We start from the raw sequence: 20137 nt of genomic DNA, 5'->3' as shown, positions 1-20137 counted from the left end.
ATTAATTCAATTTTACTAGCAAACTGGAGGTTGAATTAATCCCTTTCCAGCCCTGGGAGAAGCGTGGGCAGAGATCATGTGACACATCTACACACTGCAGCTGACACACTTAACATGTTGTGACACACACTTTGGATAGCTCTGTGTTCCACTGCTGAACAACTCTTACTGTCAAAGTTTTTCCAAATGTTTAGTCGGAATTGCCTTTCTTGCAACTTGAAGCCATTGGTTTGAGTCCTACCCTCCAGAGCAACCTCTCATGAGAGTCTGTTCCACTGCCCAGCAGCTCTTACTGTCAGAAAGTTCCTGATGTTTAGTTGGAATCTCCCTTCTTGTAACTTTGAAGCCATGGGTTCGAGTTTTACCCTCCAGAGCAGGAGAAAACAAGCATGCTTGAGATATTTGAAGCTGGCTATCCTATCTCCTCCCAGTCTCCTCTTTTCCAGGCTAAACATACCCAGCTCCTTCGACTGTTCCTCATAAGGCTTAGTTTCCAGACCCTTGATCCTCTTGGTTTCCCTCCTCTGCACACGTTCCAGCTTGTCAACATCCTTCTTAAATTGTGGTGCCCAGAACTAGATACAGCATTCCAGGTGTGGTCTGACTGAAGCAGAAGAGAGTGGGACTATTGCTTCCTGTGATCTGGACACTAGATCAATTTTCACTGGCCTATTTTTAAAGGGCCAGTTTCTAGGGGTTTCTAACTAGATTTTTTGGCTTCTGCAAACCTTGCCCAAGTCTGCTGAGACCTCCCTTGATGTGTTAAAATGGTACCATTTTCACTACATGAGTACTGGTAGTTGTCTTTGAACAAGTCAGTAAACATTTTCAGCAGGGGGCCGGTCCACTGTCCCTCAGGCCTTGTGGGGAGCTGGACTATATTTTGGAAAAAAATATGAACAAATTCCTATGCCCCACAAATAACCTAGAGATGCATTTTAAAGAAAAGGACACATTCTACTTGTAGGATCATGTAAAAACATGCTGATTCCTGGACCGTCCGCGGGCCAGATTTAGAAGGCAATTGGGCCGCATCCAGCCCCCAGGCCTTAGTTTGGAGACCCTGTCTTTGAACATTGTAAATAAAGGGGATTAATTGACCATCCAGGTTAAGCGCCAGCTCAAAAGTGGCAATTGGAATGCTATATTTGGGGTGCACTTATTTGAGGTCTCTTGGGTTTTTATGGATGATCTCTTTCTCTATTTTAAATCATTCTCAGAAACTAATTCTTTTAAAAATACAATCTACTTGCTTTCTTATTTGAAGACTTATGCCAGCTTCTGTTTTTGACAGTGGTTAAGCACACAGGTGAAATCCAAATAACGGATATCACAGAAAACAGTGCTAAACTGCACTGGGTGAACCCTGAACCTCAACACGTCTTTGTCTATGACATCACAATCACCTCTGCACATGACCACTCTCTAGTCCTGAAGCTCAATTTAACTGGCACTGAACGGGTCATTGGAGGCCTTGGGAGTGGGCAGAAATACAATGTCTTTGTGACTGGCTACCACAATGCACAGGCCAGAGCAGCCTACAAAGGAACATTTAGCACAAGTAAGTTTGCCTTGTTTCTTGGGATTGAATTCACTCGCTTTCAGATGCTAGAAATACTAAGAACAGGGAGGAAATTAACATTGCATTAATAATGTTGACTCATGCTCAGACAATGCACAAAAATGGGCATTCTAGAAGCTGAAATGAATGGCTGTGAATTTTTTCTTTGTAAAGGCTTCAGTTTTCCAAAAGCGAGTGAACTGGATCTGATTATTTCCAGCACTTCAGGGTAAGAATTGTCTCCTGAAGAGAACTAGATTGGAAAATATTGACTGGGGGGGGGGGGGTTAGCAGCTGGAGAAATTCATCTATATAGTCAGTCAATCAAACATCTGTTACTAATGTCCCCAGTGGAAACCAATACTCATTTCAAAATCTTGTGCTTCATATTGAATGATGTCCCTCCCAACTGTTATTTACCAAGCTTAATTCAGTGGTTTGTAAAAAGAGATCTCTTCTTCCTCAGTTAAAAAATGACACCTCTAGTTCCCAGCTAGAGATTTCTGCGGGTGACTTTGATATGAATGGAAATGGACACAAGGTGTTGCTTAGGAGGAGGTTACTATGAGGTTCTCCACCCCTCAGGCTCTGCCATTTCTTTGCTTTCCCTTTGCAGAGAGCATGCCATTGCCCAAGCTACCTGCAGCAGCTACAGCCAATCTGATGGTGAGCACTGAGCCATTGGAAGGACCGGAAACAGGTGAGTCCAGGGCTCCTGAGGTATCACAGAGGTGTCCTGTTTTCAGCCGGGCTCCAGCAGATTTTTCTTTTAAAGTAAGGAACACTTAGGTGGCATGTTTTCTGAAATAAGGACAAATAATTTCTGTAAAGAGGATGCACATAAAAGATGCACAAAATGTTTCATAGCACCTTGATGTTCCCAAATAAGAGGCAAATATTTAAATTAAAGGGAGTCCATTAACATATGGAGCACCCGGCATTCATAATAATATGCTAGGGAGAGTCAACAAGTAGTGCCATTATAATTGATGTTCAATGATGCTCCGCCAACCAAGCCAAGAATGTAGAACATATTAATTATGTAAAGAGGAGGGGAAAGTGGGCTTTGCAGAAAAGTAGTACATTCAGCAGGTGTTTCAGATGTTCAAAGAAAAGCCCACAGGCTGCTTGGCTGATTCAGTGTAATATGGAAAGCAATGACGTGCGCATTTCTTTAGTTGCGAGATGCATGGCCTTCAAATGAATGTGGCTCTGCTGCTTTGAACACTGCACTGAAGACACAGGGAAAAGGGGCACCTCCTGATGGAGTAGTCGCTTGAGAGGAAAACACCCGCAATTTGAATATCCATAGTTTCTGTCATACTAGTGACTGAAACGCACTGTCTACATCCCTAGAAAAATCACCCAGGAAGAAATGCCAGCAGGTTCAATGTGCATAGTTCATTTCATGCCAGCACTTCTGAGAAGACATGTGTCCCACTAGACCCTCCTTCAGTGATCCCAGTCATGTCAGTTTAGAAGTATGGCCCACTGAATTCAATGGCACTTACTTCTGAGTAGACATGTTTAGGCTTGCATCCTTAGAAGGGCAGCACACTCTGTATCAGAGAATGGATCCCCAGATCCCAGGCCACACAAAATCTTGGGTTTTATTCTTTAACGGGTATTGAACAAAGGTGTATTTTTTATCTGTTATCAGCTGGCTAATTTGGATAAAAGGGAAAATACTAGGTAGAATTTTTAAAAAGAATTCCCTAGGTGCCTAGATCTAGGTTTGGGACTCCAGCTGACATTTTAACCGGCAAAACACACAGCAAAGCCAAGAGTGGAAATATAGACTGTTAGCTCTCTAACATACCCTGTTCTAAGTTACTTCCAAAGTTGCCCACTTCCCCTTAGCATAGAAAGGGACCCAATGTTTGGGAAGTTAAAAAGATCAGATTCATGCGCTTTTGCATACAGCAGCAAGAAAAAACCAGCAGTCTAACTTAGGTTCCAAAATGGTAAATGTTTCTAAATTATTTGTATAGAAACACAAAGATGGCTGGCTTGCTTAAGCCACACAGTCTAAGCTTGGAGCATCCAGCTTAGACCTCCTTACTGGGAGCGTTGGCATGATGGAATGGGAGAACAGAGGGGCAGGAGAGCTTACTCTATGGTCTTAACTTTTTCATGCATTGTTTGGAGCTTAGCACGTTGGTTGCCTGAGGCTGGATATCCCACATTATCTTCTACATGCCTTGAAAGAAGTGTCTCTCAAAACCCTGACAATCTAATTAACTGAGTAATAAGCAAGCATCATGGGGTTGGGAAAAATCCAAAACAAACAGGGGGAAAGGAGGAAGATTCACTCATATTAACAAGGGACAGTGTTTTAGCCTACTGCTATAGAATTTGACTCCTGCCAACCTAGCAGTTCGAAAGCACTGACGTCAAAAGCAGGAGTAAAATTCTATAGATAAATAGGTAGATAAATAGGTACCACTACAGCGGGAAGGTAAACAGTGTTTCTGTGCGCTGCTCTGCTTCGCCAGAAGCGGCTTAGTCATGCTGGCCACATGACCTGGAAGCTGTACACCAGCCCCCTTGGCCAATAACACGAGATGAGCACCACAACCCCAGAGTCGGTCACGACTGGACCTAATGGTCAGGGGTCGCTTTACCTTCATAGAATTTGAATGAAGGGAGCAGAGTTCCTTCCTTCAGTAGCCATTTCAACAGTGGTAGCTAGAGAGGCTTGCTGTACTGGTTTTCCCATTGACTTGTGGAAGGAAGACCTGCATTTGCTATATAGATGATGGAGTCATCTTCAACAATGGCCCCCACCTTTCCTTTTTGTAACGCAACTCTATCCTGTTCATTCTGGCCATGGCTTCTCTTCCTTGAGCAGGCAGTGGCTAAGCTTCCCATGTCATAGCCATCATGGAGCCAACAATAAAAAATCACCAAGGGATATTGAAAATGTTTATTTTCCTGTGGCTCACTGGAAAGTATTCAATTATGAAAGTTTGTGTCACGTTGTAAGTCCTTGTGCTTGTCTGTTTGCCTTGTCTCAATGCATTAATGGTTTATTATCATTTATAAACCATTAATGAACAATTAACATAGCTTGTACTCAGTGATTAACAATATGTGGATAATTAACATTTCTTATGAATGTGTAAATGGTGTGTGTGTGAATGCCAATAGTCTGTTGATCTTTCTGTTTTAATAAGTACAGTATAATGCAATTATCACATAATTATTGGACTGAAACATTTGTTTGAACTTTTGCTGTCTGTTATATGTAAGGCATATATGCTAATCTCATTTGCCTACTCATATTTATTTCACAAAAAGCAAGGTAGAAATAATTGATGGCAAATCTGCTTGTTTTTCTAAATGTGAAATCATTATGCATTGGCCACTTGTAACAATAGACATCACATGTGCCACATAATTGTTTCAAATTCCAAGCCATATAGTTCATAGCTTGGGCCAGGGTTTCCCAAACTTGAGTCTCCAGCTGCTTTTGGATTACAATTCCCATCATCGCTGACCATTGGCCTTGCTAGCTAGGGATGATGGGAGTTGTAGTCTAAAAACAGCTAGAGACCTAAGTTTGGGAAACCCTGGATTAGGCAGTCCAATTTACATTATTTTGTCTGTTGCACATTAAGCAGTTCTTGCCTCAGCTATCTTATACAAGTTCCTAATTTCCTTGGTCAGTTTTCTTGGATTCAGAACTGAGTGCTTGGTGTTACCGTAAATCTTTTGAAGACTACAAGCTGCTATGAAGAATACCTGTAAAAAGAAATTCAGTAGCTTTTCTTCTCATGCACACTGAGTGCTGCATATAACTATCTTCAAACAAACTGGCCTGTGTTGAATATGCTGTTCCATATACCTGAACAAAACAAATAGGCACCTCCGGAAATAATTAAGAATTTTAGAGTTTTTGAGAGAGCTGGGCCCAAATCAGTTACCTTGCTGAAATCCTGTTTCCTGGATATTGTGTGGTGATGCTGAGGTTGTATGTTGCTTGTTCTGTTGTTGAAGTCGGGCTCTCCAGGGTGTGGTCCAAATCCATCTCTTCTGTGTTTTTCATCACCCTTCACTTGCATCATTCCGTGTCATGCTTGCCTTCCGTTTATGTGTATAACTGCACTTGATCCTTTTTTGTCACCAATTTCCATCTTGTATGACACACTTAGCATAGCACTGGAAGGCACTTGTCCTTGTCTAGATGTTTTAACTTTTTATTAACCTTTTTGTTTTTGTAAGAGAGCCACAGGACACCTAACAGAGGTCTATGAGCCACAGTAACACCTCACAAAGTGTATAATAAAAGCTGCAAGCATAGGAAGGATAATGCAGAAGAATATAAAGAATTATCAAATCATCACACTTCTGTCTTCAGAGGCTGCTTTCACACATGAAGCTCTCTTTTGCTCCTTAGCTGGGATGTAAATTTGATTGAATAGCAGAGCGATTCTTCCTGTCTTGCGTGCAAGAGTGCTGTCATTATTGTCACGTACAAAAATGCTCATGAGCTTGGATACCTACTGCAAGTTATCTAAAGTGGATGGTCTATACGTTGAGTCCGTGTGCCCATTACAGGGGTAGTGCAATTGTTTTTTACATATTAAAATAGTGGTATTTTACTGTGGTATTAAGAGGCTCCTATACTGGTCACCATTATGGATATGGCAGAATATTGTATGAGCTTAAAGATGAGAGCAACATGGGTGTGCAGAGTTAAAAAGAGATGGCCCACGAATGAGCATAAACAGCAGTAATAATGTGAGCAAGCCACCATTTTAATAATAATAATAATGTGCCCCACCCATCTGACTGGGTTGCCCCAGCCACTCTTGAGTGGTATAGTAGTTGGCAACAAGCAAAGAGCAGATTTCCACTCCAAGGAGCTTGCAGTCTCAAGCTTAACACAGGAGAGCATAAGGAGAGGGAAGGGAAGCCATGACTCACAGTAAAGGCAATGAGGTTCATGGAATGACAAAGCTCTAGCCCAAATGGGTGGCCTATAATATATTGGCCCCTATTGAAGTGCCCAACTTTACCTTTTCTCCCCATGCTCATGAATGCCCTTGTCCAAGCGGCCCCAGCCTGGCTCAAAGCCTCCATCTACTCCCTGCTCTTTGCTTCCTATGTTGTCATGTGCCAAGCGGAGCCTGGCAGCATTAGATGCCTTTTGGGGAGAAGGTAGTCATGGAGGTTGAAATATACTTCAGGGTTTGATTCTGTCTCAAAAGAAAGCATGGTTATAGCAGGAAATGAGTTCCTTCCTAATGTGTGAATCTATCCTCAACTGGTCAGTTGTGCTGTGATGTGTGCCCACTAGCTGACAGGCAAAGCCGGTGAGCCTGCTGGCTCCGGAAGCTGCTTAGACTCCTTGTCTTAGACTTCCAAGCTTCAAGCATGCCAGCTCCCTCAGGGTGAGGATTTTGCCTCCAGATAGCCAGCTCACCTCACTGCGCCTGGACTGAGGAGCTCAGCAAGGATATATCAGCTGGGTGGGAAGCAGGCTGGAGGCTGAATGGGAAGCCAAGTTTCTCAGTTGTGTGTAGCCATGGTCTGCACCTGGGATACAGGTGCTCATGGGTGGCCAACTTGGAACAACATTGTCTTTGTGATTTGGGGAAGCACCCATGAATGTCACTTGGGCTGTAACATTTGACCATTGCACCATTCTTGCACTTCTCCCCTATGCTTTTTTGATGCCTCTGACTCCTACACTGCATTGGATGTGGCTAAAGACTTGTGGAGGCGTGTACGAGCCTATCAGCTTTTACAGCAAATCCATGCCAGAAAATAAAATTAAAGCAGAATAAAACTTTGAGCTGCATGCACTGGCTGCTTGGCATGTTTGTGATTTTATTAGGAATGGGCACAACATTATTATGTCCCAGGTTGCTTCTGTAAAGGAAGATATTAGGAGAAGGATAGTAGTTCAGATCAAGCTCCCTTTCATTTGTGCTGTTGAAAACTGCTTCTCCCCCGCCCCTTCTTGCTTCCTCTGCCTTTTTGCAGCTTTTAACCTTTTCAGAATCATTTAACATTTGCACATTTTGAAATTCAAATTTGACAGATCCTTGCTTGCTGGACCTTGACATGGGCACGCAGTGCAAGGAGTATCAGGTTAAGTGGTTCTTTGACTTCAAAAACAAGATCTGCACCCAGGTTTGGTATGGTGGGTGTGGCGGTAACGGCAATAGATTTGAGACAGAAGCTGACTGCATTAGCAGATGCTTGAAGCCATGTAAGTACCCACAGAGGGTTAACCCATTTTGCACTTTTAAACATTGTCGAGCAAAGTTTCAGAGCGAAGGGGATAAAGGTTTAAAAACAAATTCCACACACTTTTTCTCTACAGCAGGTGAAAGAGTCATGCAGCTACCTGTCCTTGAGAAAAGCCCCTTATCAGGTAAAATCAGGACTGGAGAGGATTGTGCGTTTAGTTCTGTGTCATTGTCCTGGATGCCTCTTTGGATGCTTTGCCGTGGCCTCTCACCCAATGTAACCCAGGCGCCTCCTTGCTGCTTTCCTGCCTTGCTGTCAATGCCCCACACTTCTCCATCTCCGTCTGCATGCCTCCCATCAGACCTAGAAAAGCAATGTTGGTGTAAATATATTGCACTTTCTTCTGTCTCCTGCACCCAGAGGGCAGTCTCATTAACTGGGATGGAGCCACTTCCTCGTCTGGTGGGCAGCGCCAGCTTTGACTCCACCAGGATGGAATGAGGGAAGCCCCTTCCCCTATCTCTGCTAGGCACCCATCCTGTGGATGTGGTGAGATTTTGCACTCAGCTGAGCACCTCTAGTATGTTGGCACAGCAGAACCTTTGGCTTTGCACCTGGATTGTGGACCTAGGAATCTAGTCATGGTTGGTCAACTTCTCCTCCTTCAGCTTCAAGATCTGTTTTGGGAAGGGGAGCTGTAAGCACTTTTCAGAGAGATGAAGGATAAAAACTAAAACAAAAAGGAGCAGAAGAAGACTGCAATATCCAGTCTTTTTGGATCTCAGGGCCTAGACCACCCTTACCCAGCCTGTAGCCATCCAGATGTTGTTGGACAACCATCACCTTGACTATTGGCTGTGCCAGCTGGGTCTGTGGGGATTCCAACAACATCTGGAGGCACCAGGTTGGGAGAGTTGGCCCGCAACCAAGGGGCTTCAAGAACTGTGAAGGCACTTCCAAATCATCTTGCTCAGACACTTGTCAGTCTGTATCCTCCAAAGGAGGGGGAAAGGCAGCAAAGACGACTCCAAACTGAGTGGCCTTTTCAGCCATGCTTTTCAGAAACATGCTCTAGTATTGTGATTTGTGCCCACCTTCCCATACCTGATGCCCATTGCAACTAACAGCATTAAGACCTCAAAACACAATGAAATTGTGAGTATTATTTTTTTTAAAAGAAAAGATAAAAATATCTTTTTTTAAAAAAAAGATAAAAAATAAAAACTAGCAGCTCCCTGAAAACTAAAAATGGGCAAAATATAACTGTGCAACAGAGCAGAGAGCCAACAAATCATTCAGCTGGAACCCTGCTGGGTGAAGCCTTGGCCTGTTGGTAGAAGGACCATCAGATATGGAGCTGGACTGGCCTCCCTAAGGAGGAGTTTGTATCCTGCCTGCAGCTCCTGAAAGGCAGAGGAGAGTCTCCCTTGAAGATCTTGCCTAAGCCGTTCTGCAGCTTGCCCTAATTTTGCAGTGCATGGGTTTTTCTGTCAGATCCACCCAAGGAGATGCCACTGGGTAAGAGAGACACCATTTTTCTTACTGTAAATGCTCATTTTTCAAATGTGTCCAGAGCGAAGGCTACTTGACCTCTCACCTTGAGAGCATTTTGGTCTGCGTCTCACTCTTGAACATCTAGCAAAGACCTTGTCCGCCTCTTTTGTGTTTAGCCACAGGCATTTCTGTGCTTTGCCCTTAGATAAATATTTTTATTTCCATGTTGAGTCATTGAGTCATGTTATAGGAGTCAAGGGACATATTCTTTTCCAGTTCAGGTTTGGGGAGTCAGGGATCCCCTCCCCTTAGTATTGTCAGAAATTGACCCCAGCTCCCCACCAGGAGGTGGTGCTGACCTGGAAGGTGAGACATACAGGAGACACAAGAACCAGAATTTAAAATAAGAATATGTCCCTTTCTCTGGTGAGCATGTAAACTTCACCACTCATACTGTATTGTCCTCAGTATTACTAACATAGTCACTTGTGTGTTTCTACTGTTGTACAAACAACGTGTCTGCGTCCTTTCCATCATGGCCTTCTGCTCCAGTGGCCTCCTTTGAGATAGGAGGCCCCTTCCCGACAAAGCACTGCTGAGACCACCATTAGAGACCCTGGAGAGTGTGGCATGAATGGGAGTCAGGCAGGCTTCAGATTGGGAGCATCCAAGAAAACCCCAAAGTGCCACATCATTTTTTTGCTGGGGGTAGACTATTGTTCCATGCACAAAGGCAACATGCACATCCCTAGAGTATCCCAGAAGAGATGCCTCCCTGTGATTTCTTGGAAATCTCCAACAAAAAGGCTTCTATAGCCCTCTGTCCAGCCAATCCTATGCATGCAGACAGAAGAGTAAGATTTCTCCCGGCTAAGTGTGTAAAGATTCATAGCCTGACTATGTTTCATTGCTATGTTTCTTTTATATTCATCAGTTAACCAACATCTATCTTGTCATTTTTACCCATGGCTCCTTGGCCAATTCTCAGCAGATTTAGTGCTTAATGCTTCCTTCCTTTTTAAATATTTGAAAAGTGTAGTGATATTTTGGGATGGCATATCCTGTTGGGCAGGTTGCAGTGGTGGTGAGACAGCTGCGCCATCAGGATATCCCCCTTTTTATTCCTGAAGAAGAGGACTGGTAAAAAGGAGTCTTCCCCCATCGCTCTCTGCCTGGCCCTGCATGTGCTACTGACATGACTCAGTGGGAGGTAAGGCTTTCTCTCTCCCATCCCAAGGAGTGCTGAAGCTGAGCCATAAGCTCCAGCTGTGCCCCCCCCCAACCATCAGCTTCAGATTCTGAACTCAGGCCAGGGACATCATTGCTTCCGCTTCTGTTGGGAAGCCAGAGGGGCCCTCAGTTAGGGCTTGGCCACACTTAGCATTTGCCCCGCTTTTTCCAGGCAGAGGTCTATACTTTAATGCTTGGTTTCTGAGTGTGTGCCATCCCCTCCACCCCCCACAGAAGCCGCTCTTTAAAGCGGAATTAGAACAAATGTCAGTTCAGGTTTTCATTTATGTTTGCTCCAGTTGAGCTTTAAAGAACAGGTTTTTACACCTAAAGCTCGGGGGGGGGGCTGCGCTGGTATATGGAGCTTTAAATTGTGGCCCATGCTTGGAAAAAGTGAAAGAAATGTAAGTGTGCGTAAGCCCTCCCTTGCATCACATAATAGAAATCTTGGAATTTTCTGGGGGGAAAAATTGGATGGATTGAAGTGAAAGAAAGAACTGAGTAGTTGACTATTGAGCAAGTGTAGCAGCAGCAGCAGCAGCAGCAAGGGGCAGAAGAAAGGTCTTCCAAAGGCACGGGAAGGAGCAGGGTCTGTTGCTGAAGCCTCTTGCCCATAAAACATATGACTTGGTTTCTCAGTTTCTTGAACAAGCTCAATAGGTATCCATTTGGTCTTTATGCCATAGGTGTCCCCAGCATTAGTTAAGAGTTCATTCTGAAATGAGAGCAGCAGCATCTATGTTACTGAGATCTAGATTTCAACGGTTTGGCTCGTCTTACAAGATGAGGATGATCTGCTAATTTTACTTTTTGGCTCTCGACTTCAAACCCTGTTGAATAATTTGGATAAAGAACACTGGTTCTAAGCCAACTTTAATTTTGGTTTCTTATTTATTAATACTATTTATAGCCCACTCTTCATGTCAATGGATCCCAGAGAGGAGTAAAAAAATACATAAAATCATACAAAACAAAATATTAAACCATAAAAACTATTTTAAATGATACGAGTAGCTAAAACAGCAGAGGAGTCAAATGTATCACCAGCAAATTACGGTGGTACCTTGGTTCTCAGATTTATTCCGTTCCGGAAGTCTGTTCCAAAACCAAAGCATTCCAAAACCAAGGCACGCTTTTCCATAGAAAGGAATGTGAAATGGATTAATCCATTCCAGACTTTTAAAAGCAACCCCTAAAACAGCATTTTAACATGAATTTTACTATCTTACAAGACCATGAAAGTGATAGACAATGTACTGCAGTCACAATCAATCAATCAGTAGCTGAACTGGGTTCCACACAGTCACAATAACAACAACAAAAAAAGCCACAAAAACGCAAAATAAATAGCAAAAACAGACAGACCTCAGCGTAACACTCAAAACAGAAGTGTGGCACTCAAGTGTAACACTCAAAATGGAGCACGTTTGGCTTCTGAAAAAAGTTCGCAAACTGGAACGGTTCTGGGTTTGCAGTGTTTGGGTGCCAAGTTGTTTGAGTACCAAGGCTTCTGAGAACCACTGTAATTCCCCAAGGCTGCGGTCCAAAGGGGGTTGAACTATCTTTTCCAAAGGTGGCAGGGCAGGCTTGACAGTACAGGAACACTCAGGTGCTCCTGTGTCCATTTTATGACTTTTTAAAAAAATCATCCCTTCTATTCGAAACTGACAGTTGGGGACAGGGATGGAATCAGGGCAAGAATTTTAGACCAGCTCCTGCATAGTCTGTGGGCTTATCGGATCGGACCCTCTCTCATGAGATTGCAGCCTAAAGTGTTGGAAATGCAAACAAGTCATTAAAGGTAAAGGGACCCCTGACCATTAGGTCCAGTCGTGACCGACTCTGGGGTTGCGGCACTCATCTTGCATTATTGGCCGAGGGAGCCGGCATACAGCTTCCAGGTCATGTGGCCAGCATGACTAAGCCGCTTCTGGCAAACCAGAGCAGCACACGGAAATGCCATTTACCTTCCCGCTGTAGCGGTCCCTATTTATCTACTTGCACTTTGATGTGCTTTCAAACTGCTAGGTTGGCAGGAGCTGGGACTGAGCAACGGGAGCTCACCCTGTCACAGGGATTTGAACCGGTGACCTTCTGATCGGCAAGCCCTAGGCTCTGTGGTTTAACCCACAGTGCCACCTGCGTCCCAGACAAAACAAGTCATTACTTGGTGCCAAAAATTTTTTTCGTTGTGGCAATAAGAGCATTAATTAATAGTGAGAACATTAATTTTAAAATAACTGAAATGTACACAACTGCAAGTTAAGTGGCCACTCTTGGAACCATTCTTGTGTAGGTAGATTAGATTGATAGATAGATGTGGAGAATGTAAAGAAAGTTCACTTCATTTGTTAAACTCTGTGAAACACACTGAGAAGCATAAACCAAGGTTTCTATCCAGCCAAAGGGCTGAACACACCAAGAATATTTTGTAAAGACTCCAAATATAAATTCAAGGATATCAATTCAGAGAGTGGGAAATTAAATAGCACAATTGTTCACCCCAAGATTCAGGCCAGCCTCTGCTTGGAAAATGGGTGTGGTGAATGGAGATGTGCAATGATATTGAGTAAACTGGCAAAATAATGGAACGTCCCCATCCCTCCCTGTTACTTCAAACCTGATAGGCATAAAATATAAATTGATGTCCAGACAGTTGAATAGGATGAAGAATACTGATTTAACCAGCAGCAGAAAAATAATATACTTAAAATGATAAAGAATTAACCTTTTCCCAGCTCGTTGCTTGAGATACTTAATGCCCTTTCAGTAAAGATTTATATTTGTATAGGCTGCATGAGTTATTTCAATTGTGCTGAGGAAAAATGAGGCACAGACGCAACACAATTCCTTTTCAAGGAAACAAAACAATTAAGCAGTGGGTTGAATTTAGTGGGGGAGGAGGAAGGCGGTGGAGTCCTGTTGTGCAAGCAGAGCTTGTTCCCTGCACACCGACTCCACTCAGCGCTCAGCTGAATTGCACTCCATTCTCAGCCTCACTCCTCGGCTCCCCAACCCATAGTAAAATAACTGGTCTCGACATTTACAGGACAGAAAGTGCACAAGAAGAAGTTACGGAGGAAATTACCCAGAAGGAAATTGGAAAGCAGAGCAAAAAAGGTAGCAAGAGCAGGTATGAGAAAAAGAAACCAGAAATTAACTGGATTGAGGGAAGTATATGTACTGAAAAGCAAGAGGGGAAAGAAATAAAGCAAAAAGACAAAGGGGAAAATTGCCTCCGGGTCAGAGCACCTGCTTTGCATGCAGGTTCATTCCCTGTCTTCCTGGCAAGGTAGGAAGGTCCACGGGTCTGAGGCACCTTCATGTGCTCAGAGGTCATCCCTCAGAACGGACCAGAGTTCAGAAACCATGACTTATATGAGAAAATAGAAAACAACGCAAGGCAAAATTTTGCCCTGAAGCAAGAAGGTATAGGATCAATAGATGCAGATTCTTTAGTTTGTCTGCGGAGAGAAGTGTTCAAGCATCGCCCATGGAAGTGGATCCCAATGGAATCCCAAGGATTCCCAAATAAAACTCAGTGCCAGTGAAATTTTGCTTCATTAAGAAGCATTATGGATTTAATACTTGGCTAAGCCGATTATTCGTTCACTATAAAGAACAAAGTAAAGAGAATGAACCCTAGTTTTTTCATCACTGAGCAATCCAGAATTTTAAAGATGCAAAATAGGGATGGATTGCATCTCAGTGGCTGTTCCAGGTTATGTAACAAGGATCAAAATCCGACAATAGACGCTCTGACAGCTTCCTAAGTTCCTCGAGAAAACTAATACTTGATCAAGAAACTCATGAAATGGGGAGGGGAAGGATGCAATATGAACATGATGGGATGACAGGTAAATTTGACTTCTTTTATACTGGACTTCTCTGAATTTGATGAGCATAGTTGGACCAGATTAGATTCAATAGCAATGGCCTGCTCTTTTTCTAGCAGTTGCTTCCTACATTTTAAAATGCCAAAATTCCACACAGGCTATGTTTTCACCCATGGACTTTGTACTCAGGTCAGTACTTCATCCCAGGGAGAATAAGCCCACAATTGGCAGATGCTTGTCACTTTGGTCAACACAAAAACCACACCCACTGCTGGACTGCACACATTTCATGCATGACATGCATAGGAATGGGTTAAAAGTACATTTTGTCTATTTTCATATCAGCAGCATACTTTCTAAATGTCAGTTCAAGCTCTGGAAAGCATTTATTAACATGATGCAACTGTTTTAAAGTATATAAACACATGGTGAATCTGTTGCCTAAAAGTATGTTTCCAATCTGGAAAATATTGCTTCATTTAGAATATCTGATTTCACTCCATCCCTCCATTACTTTACTGGATACACTGAATAGCTCTCTCTCTCTCTCTCTCTCTCTCTCTCTCTCCTTCCTCTCCTCTCCTCTCCTCCCCCCCCCTCTCTCTCTGTGTGTGTGTGTGTGAGAGAGAGAGAGGGAGAGAGGGAGAGATGTGGATGAGAAACAAATGCACGCCATTCCTGGTTCCCAATGCAGAATTCTCAGAAGATGTCATCCATCCATCCATTCATTCAAAGCATATGAGCTTCTCCTCAGCCAAAGGGCTCTCTCTGCATCTGGCTTATCAACATCTGTAGGAAGGCAGTCCATGCCCTTATGCTGACAGTGCAAAATACATGATGCACAAGGGGAAATGGGTGGATTAGGAGAGGAAAGCAGCATCAGGCACCAGTTATTAGAACACAGTTATACAGGGACGCAGGTGGCGCTATGGGTGAGCCTAGGGCTTGCCGATCAGAAGGTCGGCGGTTCGAATCCCCGCGACGGGTGAGCTCCCGCTGCTCAGACCCAGCTCCTGCTGTTCGAAAGCACGTCAAAGTGCAAGTTGATAAATAGGTACTGCTCTGGCGGGAAGGTAAATGGCATTTTCGTGTGCTGCTCTGGTTCACCAGAAGCGGCTTAGTCATGCTGGCCACATGACCTGGAAACTGTACGCTGGCTCCCTTGGCCAATAACGCAAGATGAGCGCCGCAACCCCAGAGTCAGTCACGACTGGACCTAATGGTCAGGGGTCCCGTTACACATCCAGTGTAGCTCCATTGGAATAAATGGGCATTGGGCAAATTCATTAGCTTTACTTGGAGTGACCTACAACCCACAGGTCTACCTGTGCAGATTCTGGCTTCCTCAGAGAAGATGGGCTCCTGGCAAGCCCTCCCCTCGGATCAAACCTGGGAGCAGGGCAGCTGTCTCTGTCCAGGCCAAGCAGGCAGATCTCTTCTTGCCACAAGCTTCTTCCCTCAGGGAAGAACGACCTGAGGGCCATTGGAATCACTGCAGGAGGGTGACCCATAGAGTTGGTCCATGGCAGTTCTGGCTGTGTTGGCCTTTGAGCTGGATATCTCTCTAGGGACTATTTTCTTCCCCTCCTTTACTCTACAGTGTTCAGGGTGAATCAGAGGTGCATCATATTCATAAATAATACACCCTACTGAAACGTGAGACATGTGGCATTTGAGCCGTGGCCAGTGTCTCATTGAAACCAGACCCTCCGCCACCAGCAATGCCGTGTGAGAAAAGCAAGGCAGCTCCTGGCTGGCCTTTGGGTCTCACTGTGCAGGTACAGGTCAGATAGTATAGTTCAAAGGAGACATTTGCACCATTCAGTTATTCTTGCTCACCTGGGATCCAGTTTACATTGGGCTTTGGAGCTTATTTAAATGTGCATAATTTAGATGAAAGCAATGCCATGTCAGACATGTCCCCTCTAGCGTTTTATGGGGAAGAGGTCTTGTTTGAAATCATCCCCATATCAAAAACCTATTGCATCCATCTAGCCTTCTCTTTATCCTGTGATGTTACTGACATGGAGACCATGTTCCCATTACCTGAAAGTAATGCAGACATCTCACATGCAATCGATTTGCACACAACCATGTATATGCCAGAAAAGAAAGAAATAATTCTCACCTGAAATGGTGGGAGAGAGCTGGAAAGACCTTGTGGCTCATGAGGAGGACCCCCCCCCCCCGAGCCTGAAGAGGATGTCAGTGAGCCAAAAGTCCCAGCAAAATAGACTCCAAGAGCTCTGAAATGGTGCATGGGGGCTCTCGCTATCATAGATTTCTGGACTGGGGCAATAGAATCCTGTGTGCTTCTGTTTGTGGCAGACATTTCCAAAACCATACACTGAATCTGTTGTGCTTATGTGTTAACTCCTCATTATCTGAATGATAACTGAAGGAGTCAGGTCTACATAGATTTTTCATTCTGTTCAAGAGACAAGAGCTAACAACACTGAATTCTCTTTCCCTGTTGTGGCTGCTGGTATAATCATGTGCCTCCGTGCTTGCAGCTGCCCCACACATTACAACCCTCCCACAATATCTGGAAGCAGTAAAAATGGAGCATCAGTACACTTTATAAGGGTGGCATTAATGTGGTGCTGGGATAAATGTGGTGTTTTATTTTAATTATTAATTGTGACCAAACACAGCTCAGTTTTTTGGTCACCCAGCAGAATAACACTTTATATTCCCAACATATGAAAACCGCTTTGAGTTTGTTTGTTTGTTTTTTCTTATTTAACAATCAGATGGTATTAAAATGCTATCAGATAAATAATAAATAAACCTCATTCACCTGGAAGTTCAGTATGTGCACACTTACTTTGTGAGACTGCCCGAAAAGCAGGACTTTGGAATAGTTTAGATCAGGCATCCCCAAACTTTGGCCCTCCAGATGTTTTGGACTACATTTCCCATAATCCCTGACCACTGGTCATCTTAGCTAGGGATCATGGGAATTGTAGGCCAAAACATCTGGAGGGCTGCAGTTTGGGGATGCCTGGTTTAGATCCTTTCTTCCCTTGCTCCCTTATAACAAGAGGTTCTCAATATATTGTATCCTTTAAAGCTAGGTCAGTGGTGCAGTATCGGAAGTCATGATCCCCTCTTCCTAAATCAGTTGTGTTCCAGGCATCCCATGAATTCTGCATTCCTTGTTCCTGTGGCAGATAGTCGTTCTTGGTCATCTCTTTGGTGCCAACATGGTCTTCTGTTGTTGCTTCATCTTGCATGCCATACATATTGGAGATGGATGAAACTTCCCATGTTTGTCCCTGTCTCTTCAGCTCCTCAGCAGAGGGGGTGCTTCATCTTCTTGTTCTGCTGAGTATCTGTGAACACGCAAAGTAGAAGATATTCACAGGAAGCATGCAAATCTTTGCACTGGCCAATACATTGATTGATTCTTTATTTGTCTACTGATTTCCAGCCACAGATATCTGTCAATTGAAAAAAGAGGAAGGGCCCTGCAGGAACTTTATCCTCAAGTGGTATTTTGATCCAAATACCAAAAGTTGTGCTAGATTCTGGTATGGTGGTTGCAGTGGAAATGAAAACAGATTTGACACACAGAAGGACTGTGAAAAACTCTGCATTTCAGGTAAGGGGGGGCCTCTACTTTTGCCGCTTGCCTGTATTTGAAAAGAGTAAGCACCGAAGGGGGATCTTCCATGAAAGAGCTGGCACTAGAAGAGCACCTAGACAATAGGGCCATATTCTCACCATAGCCTGGTGCTGCCATGTTGACTTTCATTGACAGATCCCATTGACGTTGCATTGACATATTAAAAACAGTAGCACAACTATTTCTAGTGAGGATTGTTTGCCTGCTGTGCCAAACCAAAACAACAACAACTGTGCAGATGTAAGTGTGCCTACTGAGTATAACTTTGTTTTCATGATTTATTTTTAAAACGGATGACATAGCCCTAGGAAAAGCTATAAAGGAAAAAGCAGTAGAGCATCATTGAAATATGGTAAAGAAAGGAGGATGGAATCATTATTTGCTGGCTTCTGCTTTCTTGCAGGCTAATTACCTAATTGAGCTAACCTAGGAATGGACGGATCCAGTACCAAATGGAGATGGCACTAAATCCACCATGCCCTGTATCCAGGCAGATTTTTTAATGAAGTACCTATTAAAATCTGCCTGGAAACTCACACCTTAAAAAAAGAAGCAGGGGGAAGTTTATTTCTCTAAACTTTTCAGAGTAGGGCCCGCAGCCCCCCACAGCCTGGAGCAGCAGCTCAGCCCCCAGGGCTCTGACAGCAACATGCTAGGAATGCAATAGCCGTCAGAACAACTGGACTGGATAACATTCTGTTGCTATCAGAGAGAATTGTATGGGGAAAGCATAATTGCCCCCAGTGTTTACTTTGAAAAGTTGAATATATATATTTTTTAAAAAAGAAACATTTTTAGAAGAACAGGCAGCCCACTGATCAGCTCATAAATGAATCTGCCTGAAGTGGACTAATAAAGTGGTCCTCTCCCGCCCCTTGTTCACATTCTGCAAGGGTTAGGCTGGTTTCACTCTTGCCTGCTCCTTTTTCCAATGATGGGTTTCTAAGGTCTCCACAACCAGAGAGCAGTAGGTGGTCCACCAGTATGCTGAAGTTCACTTTTTGTTATCTGCTCTCATTTTCTCATTGAAACTTTGTCTTTTTATGATGTGGAATCATAATAAGCTATTGTTGCTTTTTCAGCTCCTGTCAGTCATGGTGTTGTAACAACAATAGGAACTTAAATCACAGCGAAACATCAACACATACCTCTCAGAGAACCAGGAGTCAGCCATTGCCAACATACCCCATAGAAGCTAAGGGTATAGACTACCTTGCACTGTGTTATTTCTGCTTTACGTTCGAAGCAAAGCTTCAAGAAAGTGTTTTGCTACACAACTTTATCAATATGGTGCTAAACTGTTCATGGACTGAATGCTAAATATGTCTGGGATATACTCTATAATTTCAACATTATGTAATATTTACCCACCACAGATCTTAGTTGTTTGAACAAATTACAGTTTCCTTTGGATCCCAGTATCCTGCCTGTTTTAGGCAAGGTTGTTGTTGTTTAGTCGTTTAGTCGTGTCCGACTCTTCATGACCCCATTAGGCAAGGCAAAGACTAGAAAATAATGTGGGGGGAAATTGCAGCTGTTATGTACTTGCTTCTTTCGTTTCCATAACTGAGCATAACTTTAGATTGAAGGAGTAGCCAGTTCTGAAACACAAGCAGTCCAACTTTTCATTCTGTTTTACTCTTGCTGGATTATACTAATTCTTTTTTATGCATATGTGATCAAAGAAAAAAATGCAAATTTCTTAGTACAGATGCACTGCTGGGACCAACAACTGAGTTAAAGAATTTTTAAAACATGGTGAAGAATGTTTTTTTGGCAATCCTCTAATGTTGTGTGTTCTATTGAAAAAAAGTATTTTTTGGCAGGGGGTGGGAATTTTATTTTTATTATGATTTTGTTTTTAGGAAATCTATATGAAAGAACTTTTAAATAAAGTTTAATTGTGGTTTTGAGAATTTCTGAGTTTTATAGTGTTTTGTGTTTTCTCTTATTATTCAATAAAAGCAACATACTACAAAGATGAAGGGCAGATGAGGCTCGGCCACCTGGGAAGGTAGCCCATCTAGCAGGAGGAAAATACAATACAATACAATACTTTGATTAAAGAACAGAAGATCCCCTAACTATTCTAAAAGCCTACAGAAACAGGAGCCTCAAGCAGAAATGGGGAGGAAGGGGGGGAGGAAAGTATGCCTGTCCTTAAACTGAAGCAGACATGCAGTCCAA

At 43.3% G+C, this 20137-nt stretch overlaps 1 protein-coding gene across 14 annotated transcripts in view; it reads left to right on the top strand.

Moving 5' to 3' along the window:
* COL6A3 (collagen type VI alpha 3 chain) overlaps positions 1-19866 on the top strand; it is a 102904-nt gene extending 83038 nt beyond the window's left edge. For 6 of the 14 annotated variants that reach the window (XM_035139253.2, XM_035139351.2, XM_035139342.2 and 3 more), the window contains 7 exons: positions 1295-1561; positions 2178-2261; positions 7611-7781; positions 7896-7946; positions 13536-13619; positions 17756-17926; positions 19033-19866. In XM_035139253.2, coding sequence (XP_034995144.2) covers positions 1295-1561; positions 2178-2261; positions 7611-7781; positions 7896-7946; positions 13536-13619; positions 17756-17926; positions 19033-19073 — 869 coding nt within the window. In that variant the 3' untranslated portion in view covers positions 19074-19866. The remainder of the gene's footprint in view (positions 1-1294; positions 1562-2177; positions 2262-7610; positions 7782-7895; positions 7947-13535; positions 13620-17755; positions 17927-19032) is intronic. The other 8 variants (XM_035139299.2, XM_035139272.2, XM_035139262.2 and 5 more) reach the window with 8 other exon arrangements.
* Positions 19867-20137: the final 271 nt, after the last annotated feature.

The sequence above is a fragment of the Zootoca vivipara genome, chromosome 1 (genome assembly GCF_963506605.1).
Source record: "Zootoca vivipara chromosome 1, rZooViv1.1, whole genome shotgun sequence".
In the NCBI taxonomy this organism is placed as follows: domain Eukaryota; kingdom Metazoa; phylum Chordata; class Lepidosauria; order Squamata; family Lacertidae; genus Zootoca; species Zootoca vivipara.
This window is presented reverse-complemented; position numbering and strand designations above follow the sequence as displayed.